Source organism: Paroedura picta, chromosome 2, assembly GCF_049243985.1.
Source record: "Paroedura picta isolate Pp20150507F chromosome 2, Ppicta_v3.0, whole genome shotgun sequence".
Lineage (NCBI taxonomy): Eukaryota > Metazoa > Chordata > Lepidosauria > Squamata > Gekkonidae > Paroedura > Paroedura picta.
The window spans coordinates 72,792,810-72,815,884 of record NC_135370.1 but is presented as its reverse complement, the minus strand read 5'-3'; the positions used below and the strand labels follow the sequence as shown (position 1 = coordinate 72,815,884).

Genomic DNA, 23,075 nt, shown 5'->3' with positions numbered 1-23,075 from the left:
TTCACGTGCTGGGGGAGAGCACGTGATGCGGCTTAACGCTCAGGTTCGTGTGCCGCTTCTTCCGGTTGCGGCTGTCAGGGCTCCTTTCTCCTCTCCCCCCACCCTCCCTCCCTGATCGCTGGCGATGGCGAGTGGCGGCGGCTCGAGTGTCCCGGCGGCGGGGGAGGCGGCGGCGCCCGGGCCCGGTGGCTGCGAGGTAGAAGCGGACGAGGAAGAGGAGGAGGAGCAGGAGGTGCTGGCGTTGGCCGGCCAGCTGAGGCGACGCCTGCGGGGCTGGGAGGCGTCGTTGGCGGCCGTGCAGCGGTTGCTGGTGTGGGAGAGGCCGCCGCAGAGCCTGGCCGGGGCCGCCGCGCTCGGAGCTGCGCTGTGGTGAGAGGCGGCCGGGGGGAGGGGGGTCTCGCGGCCCCTGGGAGCCCTCCTGGTGGCGCTTCTGAGGCGGGGAGGAAGAGGGGGTGGGCAGCAGCCAGGCCCCGAGCTTGTGGCCGCGGGGATACGAGTGTCCGTCGTGGCGGCGTGGATGGCTTTCATTAGCCAGCAGATTCTGCTGTGGTGGGAAGAGGCATGTTGCAAAGGATCCAGGCGCCCCCTTTCCCGGGCTACTGCTGCTTGTTTGTTTACTGGCGAGGCTTTTACCTTAGCTAGGAATACTACGTTGCTCTGCAGCACCCTTGGATATAATTGCAATCGGTTGGATTTGTGCGGAAACATCCATGGTCGGGGAGAATTCTCCCCCCCCCCCCCCCCAAGATAGAAAGCAAGTCTCTGGGAACAGGAAGGAAAGTTGCCAAAAAGTGGTGTGAAATTGAACTTGGGGCAATGCTTCTGAGTAATGGATCAGGGCTAAGGTTGCTGAACCAAATACTTAAGTTAGCAGTTCATTGAGGGGGGCTAGCCTCCAGGTGGGACCTGAGGATCCCCTGACATTCTAATTCATCCCCAGACTAGAGAGAACAGTTCCCCTGGAGGAAATGGATGCTTTGGAGGGTGGACTGAGGTCCCTGTCCTCCCCAGGCTCTCCAGGAGTTTGCCAACCTGCACTTGGCCACCCTACTCCCCCCCCCATACCACTGGCCAGGGGGAACCTGTCCCTGGAGCAGTTGCATCTGAAACAGGAAATATCTGTTCTGTGTACTGACTTGGCTATGCTTTGTTTTGAACAAATACTATTCCAAATATATATTTATCACCCTTGATAAACAAGGGTAGCACAATAGTGCCATGTGATAGTCAACCTTGAGTGGTAATAACTTGCTTATCCTGTCTAGTAGACTTGATGTCTGAGCAAGGATTTGAAACCATGTCTCTCTGCTCCAAGTCAGACACTATCAGAATGTACTGAGATTGAAGTAACTCTGTGATTGTATAGTCTAAATCCATTGAAATTGGTGAATGGGATGCTGCAACACAGTATGCAAATATTTGGATGGGTGAGGAAAGTGGAATGTTTGGAAATACATGTATTTGCCAATATTGAAGAAAATGTGTAAAGTCTTGTGCAGGGAAGGAATTATGGGATCTGCTTTTTTTTTTTTTTTTTTTTGCTTAGTGACAGCCAGTTCTTACTACGACCCCTGACCCCAAGGCTTTTTTCTGTGTTGGTCCCATGATCTACAGCATAGCCTTTTTTCATAGAGAATCCCTCCCTTTTTCAGCAGCAGGAAAGGTGGTTGGATTAAATCTGTGATGGGAAGGGGATTTCTCCCTGGGCAAAGAAACTGAGTCAGGTGAGAGATAAATTTATGGAGGAGTGATGGAAGGCCCTGGAAGTAAGGCAGTACCGCAGGTGAACATGCAATGTGTGTAAAACAAGAAAGTTGTTACACATGAGTGAGCATTTGAGAACGAGAAAAGAGGGCTTGTTAGTTGTTAGGGTACATTAAGCAGTTAGACAAGCTGTTATAGAAAAGGGCAGTAATGAGACTCTTTTAGTATGATTTTTTAACATTTATTTATTTAGATTTATTTCCCACTGCTATCGGAGAAATGTCTCATGGCAGGTTACAATCATAAAAAAATAAAACCCTGCATAAAAGATGCAAATATCAAAACCAACAAAGCCCAGTGGTGAAAATAAAACCCTCGCCTCCTTCCCGCCATTTCAAACTCCCCCCACCTTACTTGGTCTCCATGATTGGTCAGGGGCTGCGTTAAACCTGCATTGCATACAGACATCCTTTCACTGGTGACCTAGAACAGGAATGGCTAAGCAGAATGTATTGAGTAAGCATACATAATCATCAGGTATGATCCAGGCTGCAAGTTGGGAACTGTCTTACAGCTGTAAACACCATGATAGCTGGCACAATAATTGGTTATTATTGACAGCTGCAGCTCTCAGTAAGAGTTTCTTGGAAGTGAACAATTCTAGTGCATGTTTGACATACTGCTTTCCTTTGAGCGAACCTGAAACTTGTGTTTAGAAGTTAAAAATACAAAGGGCATGTGAAACCTTATTTTATAGATCTACAAATTAGAGCAGGTAATAAACATTGAGTTCTGGGGCCCAACTACTCTGTTCAGTTTGGAATCAGAAGGGTCTGTAAAAATGAGTCCTGAATGCAGCCGTGGGATACATTGGGAGTATGTTTGCTTCTTGGTGTACTTCTGATGTACATGATGGAATACTGAGCCCCTGCAAAATGATTCAAGAGTTTCAAGACAGATCTAGTCTTGTGTGTAGTTCTATTACATTTCAGCACAGATTTCAGTCTCTTGTGTAAACTTTTTCAGGATTAATACCTAAATGAATGATTATAGCTCAAGAACAGACTGTATATCAGGAGTAATATTGGATCAGCTTACATGATCATTAAAATTCACTCAAAATATGTGAAAGATCATGTTCGCCCCCCACCTCTTGTTTATGTGAACACAAGTTCATCACAAAGTTTCCTTATACTGAGTTACTATTGGTCCCCCTAAGCCCAATACAGCAGGGCAGAAAATGTTCCAGGAAATTATCAAGTGCTATATTTTCTATGCAAAATTTTCTGCTGCAAATATATATGTAGTCTTTATTTATGGTTGTCAGGGCTGTTGTGCTGCAAATCAATCATGTTAGATCAAATGTGGGATATGAAGCATGGACAAACCCTAGCGCTTCTACATGATCAGGCTTGTACATGGTATATTTGTCTTCTTTTGATAACACTTACATTATTTAAATCTCAGTTGAAAGATTTTTCAGAAAGCGATAGGAATTTTCCTGGAAAATCCATGGCTCAAGCTATCAAATGTGACTGGCAGCAGCTTTCCAAGGTTGCAAGTGGAGATCTTTCGGAGGCCTACTCCCTGAAATCCTTTAAAGCCTGTAGTTGTGGGAAAATGTGGTGCTAGCGTGTTCCTTCATCTCTACTTGCCTTGCTATTGTGGACATGGCAACATTTAACAAATCTAAGTAATACCGTCCAGCAGTATGTTGGAAAGAGATGGCAGTGATTGAATGCAAAGCATGTGCTGTAATGCAGAGCAATCACACCCACACCCCTCCCAGAAGAGAGTAGACTAAGCTGCATGGGAAGTTAGTGATGTCCCCTGTTTTCATCCCAATGGCAGACTTACATCAAATGGTGCCATCTGTATCTCCAATGCAGCCATGGAGTGAATACATCCTTGTGGACCAAAGAGATCTTTACAGTGTGGAAGCTCAGTCCTGCATTAGTTGTTATTGAACTAAAAATGAGAGTAGTAGGTTGTAAAACTTGAAGTGGTCTTGGTGTAGCCTCAAGTAACCTTCCGGCTTTACTCTCAAAGTATAAACAGACCTCTCCCTGATGCTTGGGTGGTGCCAAGTGTGCTTCCAAGAGTTGGCCTGTGATAAACGAGAGCTTCTACTAGCAGCTGCAGATAATTGGAGGTTCGCCCAGGAGTGTTTTTAGTTAGATATTTTGTACTCACTGCACATGGTCCACACACATTCCCAGTTTGGGTTGGTAGCTTAGTAACTCTGGCAATGCACCAGGCTAGGAGTAAACCATGTAAATTTCCATTTTCCCTCTGCCAGTTGAGCCTTTGTTAAGCCTGCAGTTTTGGAGAATTGTGGTGTTAGCACATTCCTTCCTTTCTGCTTAGCCTGCTGTTGTAGACACGGCAACATTGAACAAATCTGATTAGTAGAGTCCAGCAGTATGCTGGAAAGGGAAAACATCCTGTTTGCCCTTGCAGACAATGAACTACCAGCAAAACCAATTCAGACACTGGAGCCATACATGGATTAATAGTACATACAATTTTAGACACATCTATAATAAGGATGGAGTGTTTGTCCAGTATAAGTTTGGATGGCAAATATTGTTGTAACCTCTATGGGCATCCTGCTGTGGTGTTGGTTTCTGATTATTAATATATAATAAAAGAATGTTTCAATAATATAGGTACCAATATGATGCTGCTCGAAAGATTTGTGCCTATTTAATAAAGTAAATTTGTGCCTATTTAATAAACCCTCACCTGGTCTAATATATCCAGGTGTGTGTGTGGGAGGGGGGGATGAAGCTTTTAGGGACTGACAGCTTTAAAGATTTGGTGTCCTTCATGACAAGACTCCAGGGATTACTGGGTGCCAGGAATTCTTTCTGTGATCACTGCACAAAGTCCAGATATTTAAACTGTGCTCTTTAAAACGTTTTGATGGATTAAACCTTGAAAATGTACTGATAACTGTTTGAAATATCCTATAGGATTTGTTGCAATATATTTTAGACTGCTGGACCACCAAGTTCAAAACTTTCCACTATCTTAGGCTTAATTGTGACTCTGGGAAATTGCTGTTTCTTAGCTTAGTCTCCCCACATCCCTCCCCCCTCCCCTGAATTGGAATAATGATAACCTTTTTAAGAAAAAAATTCTATGCTGCCTCTCTAGGGAATCTTCCCAATAATCATTTAGAATGAATGGATAGGTGGTGTTACATTATGTAGAAAGTTGTATAACCAATAGCGATGAATTCTGGAATTCAGCTGGGATTGTATTGACATCGAAAATATATACAAATATTGGCATATAAAAATATTGAGTTTTTATCTGACATATTCTAAATGTGGTTGGTATGTCTAGTAGGCATCTATTAGGGTACTGTGTACTATATACTGTCAAAAGTACATAGAGTGTAGTGTGCTGAAGCTTTAGTGATCTCTTCCTTTTGACTTTTGAGACAGCACCACTGTGAGTAAAATAATTTCATCAATAGAATTACAAAAATATGAATGAGCTTGCCTTGCATGTGGTGCTAATCACAGGTGAGCAGGATGGATTTCTTCTGATTCCTAAATGATCATGTAGGTACACGGCAAATTAAATGCAGAACTTGTCCCCTAGTTGAGGTATCACTGCAGCCTAACTCTTAACTCCCAGTCTAACTGTAAAAGGCAGAGGCACTTGAAAACTGACCTTTGACAAAAATCTTAAATGGCATTTGGGAGCAAACTGTACCCCATTCCTAGACCATTTTGGGTCTTGTAGGTTCTAGAACAGTGGTTCTCAACCTTCCTAATGCTGTGGTGACCCTCAGCTATAAAATTATGCAAGTGTTCTTTCACAGAAAATAAACCAAAACTGACCAATGGCATGAAGATCCATTGTTCATGATTGTATATAAATTGGTTTTTTTCAGGGGTTTCTGAGCTCAGTTCTGCCTCTTGTCTCACCATGCTGATCTTGCTCTTTTCCGCTGCTGCAGAGAGACAAACGCTCTATCTTGATCTGCCACGGCCAAGCTGCTCGCCCTGCTGCAACCTTTGTGAAAGGGTCATTCGACCCTCAAAGGGGTACCAACCCCCAGGTTGAGAACCACTGTTCTAGACCATTCTGGGTCTTGGCTTCTAGTTTGTTGTTGTTTTATGGGATTTTAATCATTTTTTATTGTAAACTGCCACAAGCCGACCGAGTCTGGGAGTGGCGATCAACAAATACAAGCATGCATGCATGCAAAAATAAAACTAATTCAATGAAATTGCTTCAAAATTGGGGAAACATGTCCCCCACAGCAATTTTCTGTTCACAATTGACTGCCATATTATGGTTAACCCAGCTAAAGTTTCTGAACCATCTTCAAAGGCAGCTTTACATACAGCCTGTTAAAGCAAGTAACAGTCCCTTGCTAGTACTCTCCAGCTAATACAGGCTTCTAATCTTATGGTATTCCAGGTTGTTTTCTTCTACATCACTGCGTCCCCTATTCCTCTTCAGTGTTGCCCTTATTGGCTTTCTGCTGTTGGAGAGATGGAAGCCTCGTTTCCTGTTGGATTTCTCAGGTAAGTGAAGGTTCAAGTAAGGGAAGTAGGAGCAAGAGCTATGCTAGTTGGTGCTCATGCTATTGCTAGTACAGTCCACAAATTCCTGCCCACTCCTGTTAATAAAGCCATTGGACAGTTACAACAATGACATACTGTTCCTTCCCTTGGAACTGCCACGTTGCTCAGTGTGGAACTATTCAAGGTGAACAGCTATTGGCTCCTTAAGATGACTTGTAGCCAAAAGTGTTCCTTTTTAGCAAAAAAAACAGTGAATTTCTGTTATTTTGCATTGTCATAAGCCATGTTTTGCACTGCCATATGGGAAACTGCTGAGAATCAAAATACTCTCTTCTAGAAAAACGTAATCTTTGCTTCTTCAGTGTACCTCTCAACCCTCCCCCCCTTTAGTTGATGCAAGCCAATGCAGTCCCTGCACTATCAAATCCTATATACAGAGACAGTGGAAACTAGGCATCATTCATATGTCCATTTCATGTCTTCTCAATTTTGTCATTGTGTTGTGTCCTGAAGGATGATATTAAATAATTAGGCTATTGGAGCATGAGACAGTATATTAGAGCTGGCTAATACAAGTTGAAGATAATTGAGTGGGAAATGTGTGACTAAAGCAAGAGCTAAGTTTGGCTTAGTTTATAAGGACAACAAAAACTTGGATTAACTGAAGGGCTGCTGTTGAATGTCTGAGAACTGAGCAGTTATATATAATCTTTTGTATCCTCTGCAAAATATGCTCCTGGTGAGCTCATCGTGCAGAGATTGTGTATTGCCAGCTCTGGCAGCTGTCATAGGATAGTAGTTAATGAAGTCCCTGGGTATTTGTTGAGGCCCAGGCAGTCATTGCAGGGGGTTGAGTGTAAGAAGCTTATGGGGTTGCAAGCTGAGGAGAAACTTTCACCAAACAATGCATATGATACAACATAATGTGTTACTGATCATTGTGCAAAGAAGATGATCACAAGATCTTAATGGATTTGTTGGCATTGTGGTCATGGCTGTGACACCCTGAACACTATTTTGTCTGAAAATGACCTAGAAGGGAAGAGACAAGCATTGCTTAGGAAACAATGCAGCCTAAATAATCTGATCGCTTAACTGGCAGTATTCTGGGTACGCTTTGTTTGCTCTGTCTCCTCCTCCTTGGCCAGTGAGGCTCTGCTGCCAGCTACACTTTTGTCTGTGGTCACAGGGATTGTATTTTCCATGTGTCACAGAACAATGCAAAGCACCAATGTTACTCTTCTGTTTTTCACAATGAATGTTGGCTTTAGCCTTCCTGCATTAAAGGGCCTCCATTTTAGAGCAGCGTCCTTGATATGATCAGATGGCCTTGAATTCATGTTAACAATTTCCTGTGTCAAGGGTGCTTTATTTGGTTGTCAGTAGCAAACAGGATTACAGTGATGTTGCAAAACACAGAACAGTTGGCCAGCCAAAGTGGGCCAGAAGAAGATGTGCTGGACTTCTCTATGACTTTAGTACAACTTCCTCTTCAAACTTCATTGTCTGATGTGCTAAAGAAAACTCCGATCTTGTCTTTTAAAAAACATAAAATTAATAGAGAGGCTGACTATTGGGCTGCTCCAAAACTAAGCTAAAAGAGTTTCCTCAGTCATGCAACTTTCTGACCTGCCTGGCTGACAATTTCATTTATCAAATGGTAGATGAACCCACAAGAGGTTCAGCCATACTGGACTTAATACTGACCAACAGGCAAGAGTTGGTGGATGAGGTGAAGGAGGTGGGGACCCTAAGGGGAAGTGACCATGTCCTCATAGAATTCCTTTTGAGATGGGGAGCCAAGGAAGCTTGTAGCCAGATGTGGATGTTGGATTTTCGTAGGGCACTTTAATAAACTTAGAGACATGATGAGTGTCATACCATGGACAAGAATGCTGGAAGGGAAGGGAGCATGTGAAGGGTGGGCGCTACTCAAACAAGAGCTATTGCATGCTCAATCAATGACTATCCCAGAAAGACAAAAACACTGCAGGAGCTCTAAGAAGCCTATTTGGATGAACAGAGAACTCCAAGAGGAACTAAGAAAGAAAAGGAAAATGTTCAGGAAATGGAGGGAAGGACAGAGCTCTAAAGAAGAGTACCTACAGGTTACTAGGCACTGTAGATCAATCATCAGAAAGGCCAAAGCTGAGAGTGAGCTAAGATTGGCCAGGGAAGCCCATTGTAACAAGAGAAGATTTTTCAGTTATGTGAGGAGCAAACGTAAAGTAAAGGAGGCAATATGCCCACTGTTGGGTGCGGATGGACAAACTCTAACGAAAGATGCAGAGAAAGCAGAAAGGCTTAGTGCCTATTTTACATCTGTTTTTTCCCACAGGTCAAAGTGTTTAGGCACATCTAGAGATGGCCGTAGCCATGGGATAGTGTCTGGGTGGCAGGCTAACATGGATAGAGAGGTTGTCGAGAGGCATTTAGCTGCACTGGATGAGTTCAAATCCCCTGGTCCGGATGAAATGCACCTGAGAGTACTCAAAGAACTTTCCAGAGAACTTGCACAGCCCTTGTCCATCATCTTCGGAAGCTCTTTAAGGACTGGAGATGTCCCGGAGGACTGGAAAAGAGCAAACGTTATTCCGATCTTCAAAAAAGGGAGGAAGGATGACCCAGGAAACTACAGACCAGTGAGTCTGACCTCTGTTGTGGGGAAGATAATGGAGCAGATATTAAAGGGAGCAATCTGCAAACATCTGGATGATAATTTGGTGATCCAAGGAAGTCAGCATGGATTTGTCTCCAACAGGTCCTGCCAGACCAACCTAGTTTCCTTTTTTGACCAAGTAACAGGTTTGCTGGATCAGGGAAATTCGGTTGATGTCATTTACTTGGATTTTAGTAAAGCTTTTGACAAGGTTCCCCATGATGTTCTGATGGATAAGTTGAAGGACTGCAATCTGGATTTTCAGATAGTTAGGTGGATAGGGAATTGGTTAGAGAACCGCACTCAAAGAGTTGTTGTCAATGGTGTTTCATCAGACTGGAGAGAGGTGAGTAGCGGGGTACCTCAGGGCTCGGTGCTCGGCCCGGTTCTTTTTAACATATTTATTAATGATCTAGATGAGGGGGTGGAGGGACTATTCATCAGGTTTGCAGATGACACCAAATTGGGAGGACTGTCAAATACTCCGGAAGATAGAGACAGAGTTCAACGAGATCTGAACACAATGGAAAAATTGGTAAATGAGAACAAGATGCAATTTAATAAAGATAAGTGTAAAGTTCTGCATCTGGGTCAGAAAAATGAAAAGCATGCCTACTGGATGGGGGATACGCTTCTAGGTAGCACTGTGTGTGAACGAGACCTTGGGGTACTTGTGGATTGTAAACTAAACATGAGCAGGCAGTGTGATGCAGCGGTAAAAAAGGCAAATGCCATTTTGGGCTGTATCAACAGGGGCATCACATCAAAATCACAAGATGTCATAGTCCCATTGTATACGGCACTGGTCAGACCACACCTGGAGTACTGTGTGCAGTTCTGGAGGCCTCACTTCAAGAAGGACGTCGATAAAATTGAAAGGGTACAGAGGAGAGCGACGAAGATGATCTGGGGCCAAGGGACCAAGCCCTATGAAGATAGGTTGAGGGACTTGGGAATGTTCAGCCTGGAGAAAAGGAGGTTGAGAGGGGACATGATAGTCCTCTTTAAGTATTTGAAAGGTTGTCACTTGGAGGAGGGCAGGATGCTGTTTCTGCTGGCTGCAGAGGAGAGGACACGCAGTAATGGGTTTAAACTTCAAGTACAACGATATAGGCTAGATATCAGGAAAAAGTTTTTCACAGTCAGAGTAGTTCAGCAGTGGAATAGGCGGACTAAGGAGGTGGTAAGCTCCCCCTCACTGGAAGTCTTCAAGCAAAGGTTGGATACACACTTTTCTTGGATGCTTTAGGATGCTTAGGGCTAATCCTGCATTGAGCAGGGGGTTGGACTAGATGGCCTGTATGGCCCCTTCCAACTCTATGATTCTATGAGTTGCTGCATTCTTAACTTCACCATCTGGGTTAGATTCTAGCCATATTCTGTGATGTGACCAGCATGAGTCCAAGAAGTAGTTCTATCAAATAGGAAATGTTACGTGGTATAGTGGTAAAGAACAGTGGCTTTTAATCTGTGAACTGGATTTGATTCCCTGCTATTCTACATGCAGCCAGCTGGATGACCTTGGATTAGTCACAGTCCTGCTAGAGCTGTTCTCATAGAGCAGTCCTGTCAGAGCTTTTACCTAGGAACAAAATTTATTACTATTATAGCTTTGCTAAAATAATGACATTTCTGTGGGATCTTATAGATCCTTAAGACAGTGCCATTGCCAGAATTGTAGAGCTGGAAAACTTGGTTTCATTAGCCTCCTTGTTGGTGCATCAGGTAGTATGAAACAGGGTGGTCCCAAGGCATAATACCTAGATTCAGCAACACCATTTACTCCAGGGAAGCACTAGTCAATGAATTATTGGTGCAGCAAATGGCCACCACTAAGCTGCTACATTAACTGTTTTAGCTTTTCATACTGTCACAAAGACTTCAAAGTTCTTTGTGTGGGCAGTAGTTGCTGACATTCCTACATGCCCACCACAGTTCATGTTGGCGGAGAGAGAGTGTGGTTGGCTGCTTGTGTCAGGCCTTATTGCCTGGAATCTGGGTCATGGACTTAACAAGATTTCTGTTCACTGCTCCACTGCACTGTTATCAGCCTATTTGCTCTGTGTTTGTAACCAAGGGAAGATCAAGTCGTTTTGCCCTGTAATTCATAGGTATGGTGTCCAGCCAACAAAATGTTGTTTGATATGTCATACATACCCTGGTAGCAGCACTGGATAATCAAATCTGAAGAGCTCTGAATTATCACTTTAGGTGTGATGTGAAAAGGAACTTATTTACAAACTTTCTCTACTACTAAATTACTGAGACTCAAACTGCCAGGCACTCTTTTTGGCATTCCTCTGGTTGAATGTGCAAAGCCAGGGTTTATTCATAATTTTTATTGAGCCATCCATATTCTGCAGCAAGAAAATTCTTGCAGTCCTGCACCTAGATCTAATGAGGCAATTAAATATACAAGTTTATTTAGCAGGACATTGTCAGTTCTGGAATATATCTGAATCAGTCCAGGTTGTTTTTACAGCATGTGGACTCTTTGGTAGAGGAAGAAATACAAACAGTGTCTGGATAGGAGAGATTTGAGAGTGTAGACGTATAGGGCATAGAAGCTCTGTTTTTGTATATTACAACTTTTCATAGCATGGCTACTGTGAGAACTGAGGATGTGCCTTTAAAAAACAAACCCAAGCAAACATATCAAAGGCCTTGCTTTTTCTTGTGGATTTGCCAGCACCTTGCTGCTTGTTAATTGCTCATGGAAAAGCCATTGAAAATTTTCCTTGGCACTTAGCATGTAATCCTCCTGAGCCAGAGCAAGCAGATAGCTGAGCATCACCAAACTGAGCTTTGCTCTATTTGAGAACTATCCAGAAGTATTGAAACTCTTACCATACCAAAGTAGCTCTTCTGTGGCTGACAGTACATAACTGTGTGGCCTTTTCTTGACACTGGATTAATACCACAGATGCTTTTTCAAAGAACAGTATTCCTTTTCCCATAGCCCTCATGCTATCTACAGCAACAAAACCAGAATTCTGTTGCTCTTTCTGCTGTGTGCACACAGCACAACTGCCAGCTCAGACTGATGAAGCAGGGAATGTTTTAGCTATACATAATTAGCATTAAAGTTATCACGTTTGATTTATCAGCTGAGTTATGATCTTTTTTTCTCCTACAGCTCAGCCCTTGGAAGAGCCTGGAGGAGACAGGTAGGTTCACTCCTGATATAGTTTTGGGAGCAGATATCTCCTGCTGCCTTGTGCCCCCACCCCATCTTACTCAGCAGCACAATAAAATCAGAGTCCAGTAGTTCAATATTTATTTAGATATTTCTTCCCAATCGGGGCCAAATACTGCTTACATCATCATATACCCCTCCTCCAGGAATTCTGAGCAAATTTCAGTCTGCCAGCCAAAGTGTTCTTTGGGGGGGGGGGGCTAATGGGAGAGGTGGTCCTACAGATACACCAGTCCTAGACCATTTAGGGCTTTAAAGGTCAGCACCAAACCCTTGAATCTAATCCAGTCTCCAATCTGGGGCTAATGGAGATGGACGAGCACTGGTGACATGTGCGGCCAACATTGGGTCTCTGCAAGGATCCACGCTGCTGCATTTTGAACCAATTGGAGTCTCCAGATCAGTCTCAAAGGAAGCCCTGCATAGACTGAGTTGTAGAAGTCTAGCCTGGAGGTGCCCATCCCATGGATCATCCTGGCTAGATCAAGTACCAAGAAGTAGGGTGCTAGTTTTTGCAGTAACCTTTGCGACCTTATGGCATTGAAGTCTCTTTGCATATAGCCCTCTTATAGCAGGGCCCATTCTGAGTATGTTTCATTTTTTATTTCCATAGTTACAGCGAGATGGCAGGGGCACAACCTCACTTGCTGAGTGTCCCAGAGCTTTGTCACTGCCTGGCTGAGATCTGGATCACGTTCAGGCTTTACCTGCAGGAACTGTTACAGTACAAGAGGCAAAACCCTGCCAAGGTATGCTGGAAATTGATAGGGCTTCACAGGCTACTTCAGGGGACATATTTCCTGTGGTCACTCTTGCAAATGTATAGGTAATACTCTGTACTTGCTAAGCATTAAGTGCAAAGGCTGTGCTTCGGGTAGTAAGACTGATGTGGAAATTAAATATGTAAATGTGGAAATTAATTATGTGGAAATTAAATATGTAAATTGACTCTTGACCAAGGTTCCCACCCTAGAGACTACTCCAGGTGTTCTCAGTATATCCTGGAATGTTTCTTGAGGGAAAGATTCTGGAACAGATAGAGCAGGCGACTGGTACTGGCAGTAGCCCCAGGTCTACTGTAACTTGTATTTCCATCCTTATTTGGAGGTTAGTGTTTTTTGCTGTGGAATCTGGTGCATGTTTCAGTATAGCAGGCAGACATTCCTCTTTATAGCCTGTCCTTGGAGGAATGAGAAGTGCTTTACCTAATGTATATTAGCCAAATGCACAGGTAGACTTTTGGCAGATACGCTCTTTAGTGCTTTTTAACTACCATAGGCAAACTTTCTACACTTTTGTTGACAATCATCCTGGAGAATGTTTTCTAAGCACTGAGATTGGCATAAGAAAACTGCTACTTGCATTATTTCAGATTTGGAGTTACCCAGCAGTTACTTCTGGGCAGGGAGCTTGCTGTTTCCTCCTCCTTTTACCTCTCTTTTCTCAGCTTCGTAAGGCTTCAGTTTTGTTGTACATGTTGCCCAAGTGCATCACAGTGTAACAAAATAGCCAGCCAGTTGGTGTCAATGTACCTGTGAAGCATCTGCAAGACTAACTTCTTCCACCAGCTTTTGGTTGGCGCCAATGACTTAATGACATCTGTGGACCTTCCCTACAAAACACCCCTCCTGTATGACACCTGGCCTGGAGACTTGCAGCCAGTGATTTTCTGGAGGCTACTATTACTTGAAGCTGCTGAGTTGATACTTATGTTTTCATTGTGTTGTGTGTTACTTTTAATCTGTTGATGTATTGTGCTGATTCTTAATTATTGTTAATTTTAACTTATTTTATACACTGCCCTGAGCAATATAGAGACAATGGTATAGAAATAATAAATACACTGTTGTTATTTAAACCAACATCAGTTCTAGTATTGTGAAGTCATCTCCAATGTAAACCATTGCAGAGAGTTTGCCACCTTAAGTATTCTAAGAATGCCTCATCTCACTGAGCATTTCTTCTCGTGTCCCTCTTATTTTTCCAGTTCTGTGCCTGGGTCTGCTCAGGATGCTTAATCTTGACTGTAGTAGGACACTATGTTCCAGGAATCATGATCTCATACATTGTCTGTGAGTATCACTGGACCTTTTGTGTCCCTAGAAACTAGATGCTTAATCTAATAAAGTTATTTTTTATGCTGCTAGGATTCTGTCCAGGAATCTTCCATATCAGATTTGTATAAAAGAAGTAAAAGCATGTAACTAAGTCCCTTTCTGCTTCTTGTGAAAATACATATATAAATGTAGAAGTGGTACTGTGTAGGGATGGGCAGGAAGTTAAACCATGAAACAAAATTTGTCACCAATTTTGCCCTGTTTGTATTTTGCAAACCAAAGTTTGTGACAGGCTCATAGTCATGAACCTCCATGGACTTTTAAAGCAGTTTATGGTGGTTAGTTGACAGATCAAAAAACTGGGGTTTAAAGGGATTCTGAGTCCCTTTAAACCACTGCTTTCTGTTCTCCATGACAGATACAGAGACAGCTGAGCAGCAGCTGCTCCCCATCACTTAGCTGTTTTTCAGGCTTTCTGCACACCCTGCTTAAAGGGACTGTGGTCCCTTTCAGCAGGGCTTGTGGGGTCACAAAACTGGTTAGCAAATGAATCACACAGTTGGGCTTGTGACTGAGCCACAAACTGCATTTTTCTAGTTTATGCACATTCCTAGTGCTGTATAGCCCTGCTATGAATTTGATAGTGAAGGAGTTAAAACTTTAAAACAAAATACTAAACTGTGGTTAAGAAACTGTGGTTAAGTTACTGGAAGAACTACTATCCTCTATTTAAGGCTCCTGCATGGGCCACTAGAACTAGTGATCTTTCTTCAGTCTTGCCATACTGTGCAAGAGGAAAGAGCAAGGGTGGGCAGGGACGAGCCTGACAGATTCATGCCTCTTACAAGCAAACTCCAGGTTGTTCATGATACCTGAACTGAACTTTGGGCTGATTAGGCTGGAGGGTCTTTTTTTTTTTTTGTTGCTGCCATTTCCAGAATGCTGCTTGCCAGTTTGTGTGGGGCAAGAGGTTACTTGACTTAATAAGTAGCTAGAGGGCTTGGCAGTAGGAATCTCTGTATGTGCTGAAGCAGCCTTGAAGTTAACTCCACTGGCTGCCTTTTGCCACAGGTACTGTATCCACCTAACATTCTGTGGGTTTTTCCATATCTCCAGTGCTCAGCATCTTGTTGTGGCCACTGGTAGTGTATCATGAGCTTATTCAGAGAATGTACACCCGTTTGGAGCCCATCCTGATGAAACTGGACTACAGCATGAAGGTGGAGACTTTGCATCTTAAACATGAAAAGAAAAGTAAGACTGGATTCCTTCTCCCTGACATGCCTTATTTTTGAGAAGTTGCAGGGAGGAGCCTAGCAAGTAAGAATGGCATGAAAAAGAATTGGTGGTGAGGGGCATGGCTGGACACTGGGATGGATTTGAGACAATTGCCATCAGATACCGCAGGTTGCATGGATAATCTACTAAACACTTCCTCATGAACTCTTTCCAGTGGGCGAGCTCCATTTGCTGCCCTTTAAAGCATCCCCCCCCTTTTTTTTCCCTCTGCAGAGCGTCAAGGAAAGCATGAGCCAGAAGCTGGCAGTGAGCCAATGGCAGAGACAGAAAGTGAGAGTGAAGCAGAACTGTCTGGTTATTCCCCAGTGGTAAGGGCAACAGAGGGAATACATGATGAACTGAGCTATGTCTTCCTATGATGAAGGGTTTGCACAGTCCCTTTGCACCCACTGTGTGACTGTGGCCAGTTTAGTGTAGTGGTTAGGAGTGTGGACTTCTAATCTGACAAGCCGGGTTCGATTCTGCACTCCCCCACATGCAGCCAGCTGGGTGACCTTGAGCTCGCAATGGCACTGATAAAACTATTCTGACCGAGCAGTGATATCAGGGCTCTCTCAGCCTCACCTCCCTCACAGGGTGTCTGTTGTGGGGAGAGGAAAGGGAAGGCGACTGTAAGTCGCTTTGAGACTAATTTGGGTAGAGAAAACCAGCATATAAGAACTAACTCTTCTTCTACTTTTCCCCAACAATTCGGGGACTCAAATTTGAGTTTTCATATTCTGGAAGGGCCAGGATGACTTCGGAAGACTATTGTTCTTCCCTGCGTTACTGGCATTGATTGAATGTATAACCCACCAGAGGAGCGTGTTTTTTTCTGGGAGCTGCAAGCATGGACTCAGTTCCTACTGTCTTAGAAAGAGGGAGTTTTTAAAGATGCTTCGGACCAACAAAATACCAGCTCAGTACAATTTTAAATCTCAAAAATGTGAACACGAAAGCCTTTAATTTTGCCACAACAGGTCATGTTTCTTTGTACAATCTTTGACACCAATCGTAAATAAGGCTTCCTATTGACGATTAATCTTTTCTATTTAGGAAAAAAATTGTTTATTTATTCTTTATAGATAATTTTTAATTTAAAAATAATACTCTGCATATTACAAATTGTTGTTTCTTAAAAGCATTAAGCCACTTTTATAATATAAAAGGAAAAAAACCTTTTTTTCTAGGAGAGGAAGAGATGCATAATACTAAAATTCACAATTTATAATTCAGTTATTAGTATTTTCCATCTCATTTTACTGATCAGTATAGTCTAAGGCAGGGCTCCATTTTCTTCTAAAGTCTGGTTTTAGTCCGTTGAGAATAAGATGCATAGGTTTTGCCATTGTCACATATTCAGCCATTTTGTTGACAGTCCATAAGACTTGGGGGAATTTCTTTTTTCCATCTTGATGCACACATATAGAATCCTTGCAGTTGTTAAGTGTTAGCATACACTTAACAAGTTCACTACACCTTCTAATATTTTGGTTACCGTATTTAATAACATACATTTTGAATGAATCATAAATAAATTTAATATTTAATATCATGCATGTCATTATGAATCATAATCCAATATCTTGTTTTTTGACAACACCATCACATATGATAAAATGATGTGTTTATATCTCAACATTTCCAACATTTCTCATTATAACTCTAAGCTCCTGTTGCTATATCCTTAGGAGCAATATACCATCTAAAATGTTTTATACCAATTTTCTATAAAGATTTGACATTCAGTAAAATTCAGTTCATTGGCCCATAATTCTTCCTATTGATCCATGTTTATATTCTCTCCAGAATTCTGAGCCCTGATTTATCTATTTTTTTATTTTTACTGCATCTCTCAGTTTGAAATTTAAACTAAAACTGGTTCAAAGAAATCTTTTTCTCTTGAGAGATGGGTGATGTTGACGTAATCTGCTTCACTCAATGCCAGAAATTCATATTCTCTCAATTAAGTTGCCAGCTGCAATTTGAAACCATAGGTGACATTGCCCTCTTAATTTTTATTCTAGCCTACTTCAGTGGAATACTGCCCCAGGCACTGTGGTGCTATTGTTTTTTAAAGAATAATAAGCAGAAAATCATTTCCATCTGCATTCTCACAGAGTTGTTTGGGCAAGCTTTGGACAAGGAGGGTTTTTTTTTTGGCATTTTTAGCCACAAGCACCAGTGAGCCAAGTTGGCCTTGAAAGAATCACCTCCCTCTCTTTCTCCTTCATGCAGGTAGATATGAAGAAGACAGCACTGGCACTGGCCATTACAGACTCTGAGCTTTCAGACGAGGAAGCGTCCATCCTGGAGAGTGGCGGCTTCACTGTCTCCAGAGCAACAACGCCACAACTGACAGATGTGTCTGAAGGTGCCTTTTTTCTTACTGCAAAAGCTATGTGTCCCTTATCAGTCAGGAATCATTGTATGGTTAGGGTTTGGGTTGTGTGTTCTCTTGTGGGGCTCTTTGGAACCAGGGCATGAAAGATACAGCCTTCTAGCATTAAGGTTCTACCACCCCTTGGGCTGGAAGAGAGAATGGAAATTCCGTTTGGGGCAGTTGTTGCCATAGCTGTCCAAGAAAGTGGCTATTTGCAATTCTGTTACATTGACATTTTCAGGTAATCCTTACTATGTTATAACAATTTATAACTCAAAGTGGTGCAGCTGCCTGCACACTTTGAGCTAAGACGACCCATTTTTTTTAGCACAGTCTTTCCTGAATCACCTTAGCCTTATTATTATATATTCAAGCTTGTTCCTTCCTGACCTAATTTGTTAAGCTTCATGTTTTCCTTCTCCCATTCACCCCACCCCCAGACATCTAATGTCTTGGAAACCCCAACATATAGAAATACTTGGAGAGCAGCTAGCACACCAGTACCAGAGTTCAGTAAGTCAGTATTAATAATTCAGTAGTTAGTATTAATGTGGTGTCAGCCCAGGGTTAGCCATAGGATCGCCAAGCAGAGCCTCAGTGAAGGAGCTGGTGGAACATCTATAGGGAATCTCTGCCTGTCATACCGAAGTATTACCATTATAGCTCTTTAGAACATTAGCATATATTGTTACCATTCTAAATGTTTTGTAGTATAGTATTATAGCCCCATGTTGTAGTGAGTAGTCAGTGCTCAGGCTTAGAGAAAGTAGCAGGTCCCAGCCCATCTAAAGGATTCTTGGCAAAAGCAGCATTCACATCGAGGGTGTTATGCTTTGAAGCTCAGTCTCTTTGCCACTGTGATACCAAATTGGTGTAGGTGAAAATAATTTATCTCATTTTTATCCCTCCCTTCCTCCTAGGAGCTCAGAATCATGTATGCTGCCCTTCCCTTCCCATTTTATCTTCCTAACAACCCTGTGAGGTAGGTTAGGCTGACTCTCCCAGTAAGCTTCATGGCAGTGGAGATATGAACCCAGGTTTTCCCATTCCTAATTTATCACTGTTCGCTGCTATGGTAACACATGAAGTAGAGTTGGGGACGGTATCCTGAGGGTGACAGAGCTAGTCAATCTGGCTGCAGGAGGGTCATCAGTGTGCCTTAGTGATTTCAGTCTGGGAGAGTGGTCTGTAGCGTACAGTGACTGACTGGTTTTGGGGGAAGCTTCATCTTGCAGGGTCTTCAGAAGAGGGTAAGAAAAAGTAAGAAGCCTAGTGTCCTTGTGTTAAAGTATAATGAAAGGCAGAGGTGAATTAATGTGGGATTATGGTTGGTGTGTGCATTCGTGCATGCATGCATGGGTGGCAACAGAAGAGGACCATCCCGGGTACTGAAGTTTGTTTTCACGCTAACGTCTGGCATGTGCTTTCCAGATCTGGACCAGCAGAGCCTGCCTAGTGAGCCAGAAGAGTCCTTCTCCAAGGATCTGGCAGAGTTCCCTTCTGTGGAAGAATTCCATTCCAGAGACTTGCCACCACCTAGTGAAGAAGATAGCTTTGCAGTGCCTGCCCAAGCTGCCGATCAGTTGGACTCTGCTGAGGAAGAAGCGGCAGCAGTTGGGAGTTCAGACGCCTCCATCCTGTGCCTGGCTTCACCCCTGCACTTTGTAAATACACACTTCAACGGAAATGGGCAGGTGATGGTGCGAGGAGCTGCAGAACCCCAGACTGTTCCTACACAGGATCTGGGGCTACACATTGATTCACTGAGCCAAGAGATAGTTACCACCGCCATTAGCACAGTGGTGCAGAACACCTTGTCAGCTCTGCTCCGCTCCTCTGAGGACAGCGAGGGGCCTTCTCTGTCTGAGTTCCTGCCCACTGAGCCAGAAGAGAGACTGAGCTTCCAGGCCCACTTGTCAGAAAGCGAGGAGGTTGGGGCAGCCTCGCTGCCAGAGGAAGAGGAAGAAGCTGACGATTTCGAGCTGCTTGATCAGAGGGAACTGGAGCAGATGGATGCAGAGCTAGGCCTTGCTGAAGAGTCAGGTGCTCCAGTGCAGTCCTCTAGCTCCCCTGAAGAGGAATCATTGTCCAGCTCCTAGGTCCTGCTGCATTACTGGTTTTCTGTAGCTGGAAGGATGGATGAACGGACACCCGGAAGTTTGATCAGTGCTGTCTGGGGTGGTGAACCATCCATATTCACAGTGTTATGTCTGGAATAGTGAGTCCTCCTCCTAATGTTGGCCTTCCGATCAGGGCTCTGTGTCCAGCCCAAGCTTCCTAGTGATGATGCAGTCTTTGGTCTGCTGCTGCAATTGTCTTTGTCTCTTGGTCCTTTGGTTCCCCCACTCCCTTGCACGCTGCATTCTCAGCTAAATGTATCTGCTGCTCATCCCTGCACACCCAATAGAAAGTAAAGCAGTTTTATTGGATAGATATGGGGGTAGGAAGGTTTTTAAATGTAAAGAACTTTTTTTGGGGGGGGGAATTTGTGTTGAACAGAGATATAGACTAGGTGGTTTGGAGAAACAGGTTTGGGCTGTTTCTCAGAGACAGAAACTTGGAAGAGGAGGGGAAGCAGGGCTTTAAGGCCAATGCCACATAGAGCACTTTTGTAAAAATTGATAAAGGGGGCACAACGTGGCTCCCTCCCCCTGCCCTAAACCAAGCAACACTGCTTGTGCAGACTCAAACACTAATCCCTGCTTCCCTTAATCATTTTATGCCTCCCAACTTCCATTTCCTCCATGTAGCAATTTGACTGTGACACAAGCTAGATTGTCTAGTCAGTTCCTGCCTGCCATGAGCTATGAGACAAGTCTGGCCACGTCTCTTGATGCAATCTGGAAAATACAGATTAATTTGGTCTGGAAGTGCCCCCTTTCCCCACCTTGCTGCTGCACTTTAAATGCAAAATAGCTCTATACTGTCTCTGTTTTCACTGTTTAAACACCTGGCTGAGCCAGTCTTACCCTGTTGTATCCTGGTCAGAGCATTATCTTCTGGCCTTGTTCCAGCAATTAGTCTTGCCTCAAGAAGCAGAACGGTTTGGGAAGAGCTCTGTCTCCCTGTGAAGAAAACTCGTGCTAGCTTTCATTTTGAAACTCCAAGGAGCTTCATTTCTTTCAGCCTTTTAACTGGCAAAAGCCAAGGATCGCTTTTGTTGATTGGAGTAGCCCACATATTGTGTAGTGTGTGTGGGTGTGGGGGGGGGGAGAATAGATGAACTGGGCACTGCACTGCCAGATGTTTGCTGCCTCTTGTAACGCTTGTTGAGAGGGGACCGTTGCTGGAGCTTTACCATGTATGGTTTTAAACATTGGATTTAACACTTTTCAAAGATTTACTTTGAATGACAAAATTAGGGATATTTATTGTAGAAGTAGGGTTTCCTCTTCCCCTCCATGTGCATCTTAATAGATGCAGTGCAAAGGCAAGATCAGCCTCTGACACTGGTATCCCTGTCTCTCAAACCAGTCACCTTTTCATTAGTTTTCCAGAGACAGCCGAGTCTCATGGAAGATGGCTGCAGGGTTTACAGCATTTGTCATATCACAGAGCTGATGTGATCTCTGGTGTTCTGTATTCTCACAGAAGTAACTGCAGCTTAGGTTTACAGTTTTAGTGCCCTTCTAGTTCATTCACCAAGGTGAAGTTGCTACTTCTCATCACGAGGACTGCTAAAATGATTCCAGGCACATGTGGGAGACTCAGTTTCCAGCTTTTAATTTGCTTCAGGGATGCATTGCTTGCGGAGACGTTCACTGTCCTGCTTTGCATCTGATGGCTTCCTGTGGAGGGTTTTATTTTGTCAATAGGCAATACGTTTCTGGCAGACTTATTAACAAGGCTGTTCAGCTGGCCAGCAGACTCGTTCTCTGCTGCATCTCCTGCCCTTTCCCCCGTCAAATGATGGAGGGGAGTAGCTGTTAAAAACAGGTTTCTCTTTGTGTCTGCACTTTGGAAACAGGCAGCCTCATGGCACTAAGCATGGAGCTTGCCTTCCTTCATGATATGTTCTAAGCACAAATTTCATACACTGCCCCCCCCCCTTCCTCAGCCAGAAGCCCTTGCTCTCCCTTTCTGGTGCAGGAGGCATGTTGTATGTTGGTGTTTCTCACTGGAGCTCCAGACTACCTTCCTTTCTTTGGCAGTCGTGCCATGCTGCTCTACTAAAGCAGCCTGCTGCTGTGAAAGGCTGATGGCACCCAGGAAAGGTGGAGAGCTTGGAACTGTGTAGCGGTGTTTATTCTATGGCTATATATTTAAAAACTGTAGTCTTTTTAATAATAAAGTTTAAAGGTGTGACCAGTGGGTGAAATGTAATAACTCTTCACTTCTTAGCCTGACTTAGCCTCAGCTTGCTGCTTTGCTTCCCCAAACGATGCTGCAATGTGTCAAAATCTGGCAGTTTGTATCTGCAACCCTACTTTTGTTGCCCTACTTATTCTTTCTCCTGGGCTATATTTCACTTAAATGAGTTCTTCCTGGGTGGGTGTATTCTGCTGACTATAATTGCCAGCAGTGAATGACAGATGTGAGCCAAAGGCAGGAGTACTATATGAGTGTCTGATTGTGCCTTCTGCCCATTCTTGGACCTCACAAACATGATAGTAATCCTGTGTGTAGTTTGTAGCACAAGATTGAAGATTGGAGGACCTTACATGATAGAATGTTTCTCCATACGCATGTAAAGAAAGCTAGAGTACAATCCTCCATGACTGCAAGTTTCCTATGCCTCTTTTAGTATAAAGGAGATGAAGTAGTAAACTGGGACCTGGAAAAGGTAGCCTCCTTCCCCCTCCTCATTCTTCTAGCAGCAGTGCCATCTGCTCTCTACCTTGTCTCATCACAATTAGGTGTTGGCTAGAGTTCCCGCAAGCGTAGGTGGCCCATCACGGAATTCAACAGTTTTGCCTTACTGCTTTAATATTTTACAGTTCTGCCACTTAGGAGAAAACGAAGAACAGGATCGACGACATGGCAAGACAATAAAGTCTTTTACTCCAATAGTAGTTTTACTCTTTGTGTTTGTACCAAACTTGGAGCCTGCCAGAATGAGGTTTAGAGCTCTTGTTTTCACCCATCAGAACTTTTGTCAGTGGCTAACTGCTAAGCTTAAATTTAACAGTATTAAAATAATATAACAAATATGCCTAACTTAACCAAACGTTGCCACCCCAAGCATACCTTAGTTAATCAACAATAGTATTTTTACAATATGTTGCAGTTATAAGAATAATCCTACAACACC

The 23,075-nt window shown here is 43.4% G+C and overlaps 1 protein-coding gene across 1 annotated transcript; it reads left to right on the top strand.

Annotated features, from left to right (window-relative positions):
- The first annotated feature begins 76 nt into the window (after positions 1-76).
- On the top strand, positions 77-22,831 carry RETREG2 (reticulophagy regulator family member 2). Its single transcript, XM_077320721.1, has 9 exons — positions 77-369; positions 6,145-6,251; positions 12,047-12,077; positions 12,720-12,855; positions 14,094-14,178; positions 15,280-15,417; positions 15,676-15,770; positions 17,680-17,815; positions 19,256-22,831. The coding sequence occupies exons 1-9, from the start codon at positions 125-127 to the stop codon at positions 19,921-19,923; spliced, it is 1,641 nt and encodes a 546-aa protein (XP_077176836.1). The 5' UTR covers positions 77-124; the 3' UTR covers positions 19,924-22,831.
- Positions 22,832-23,075: the final 244 nt, after the last annotated feature.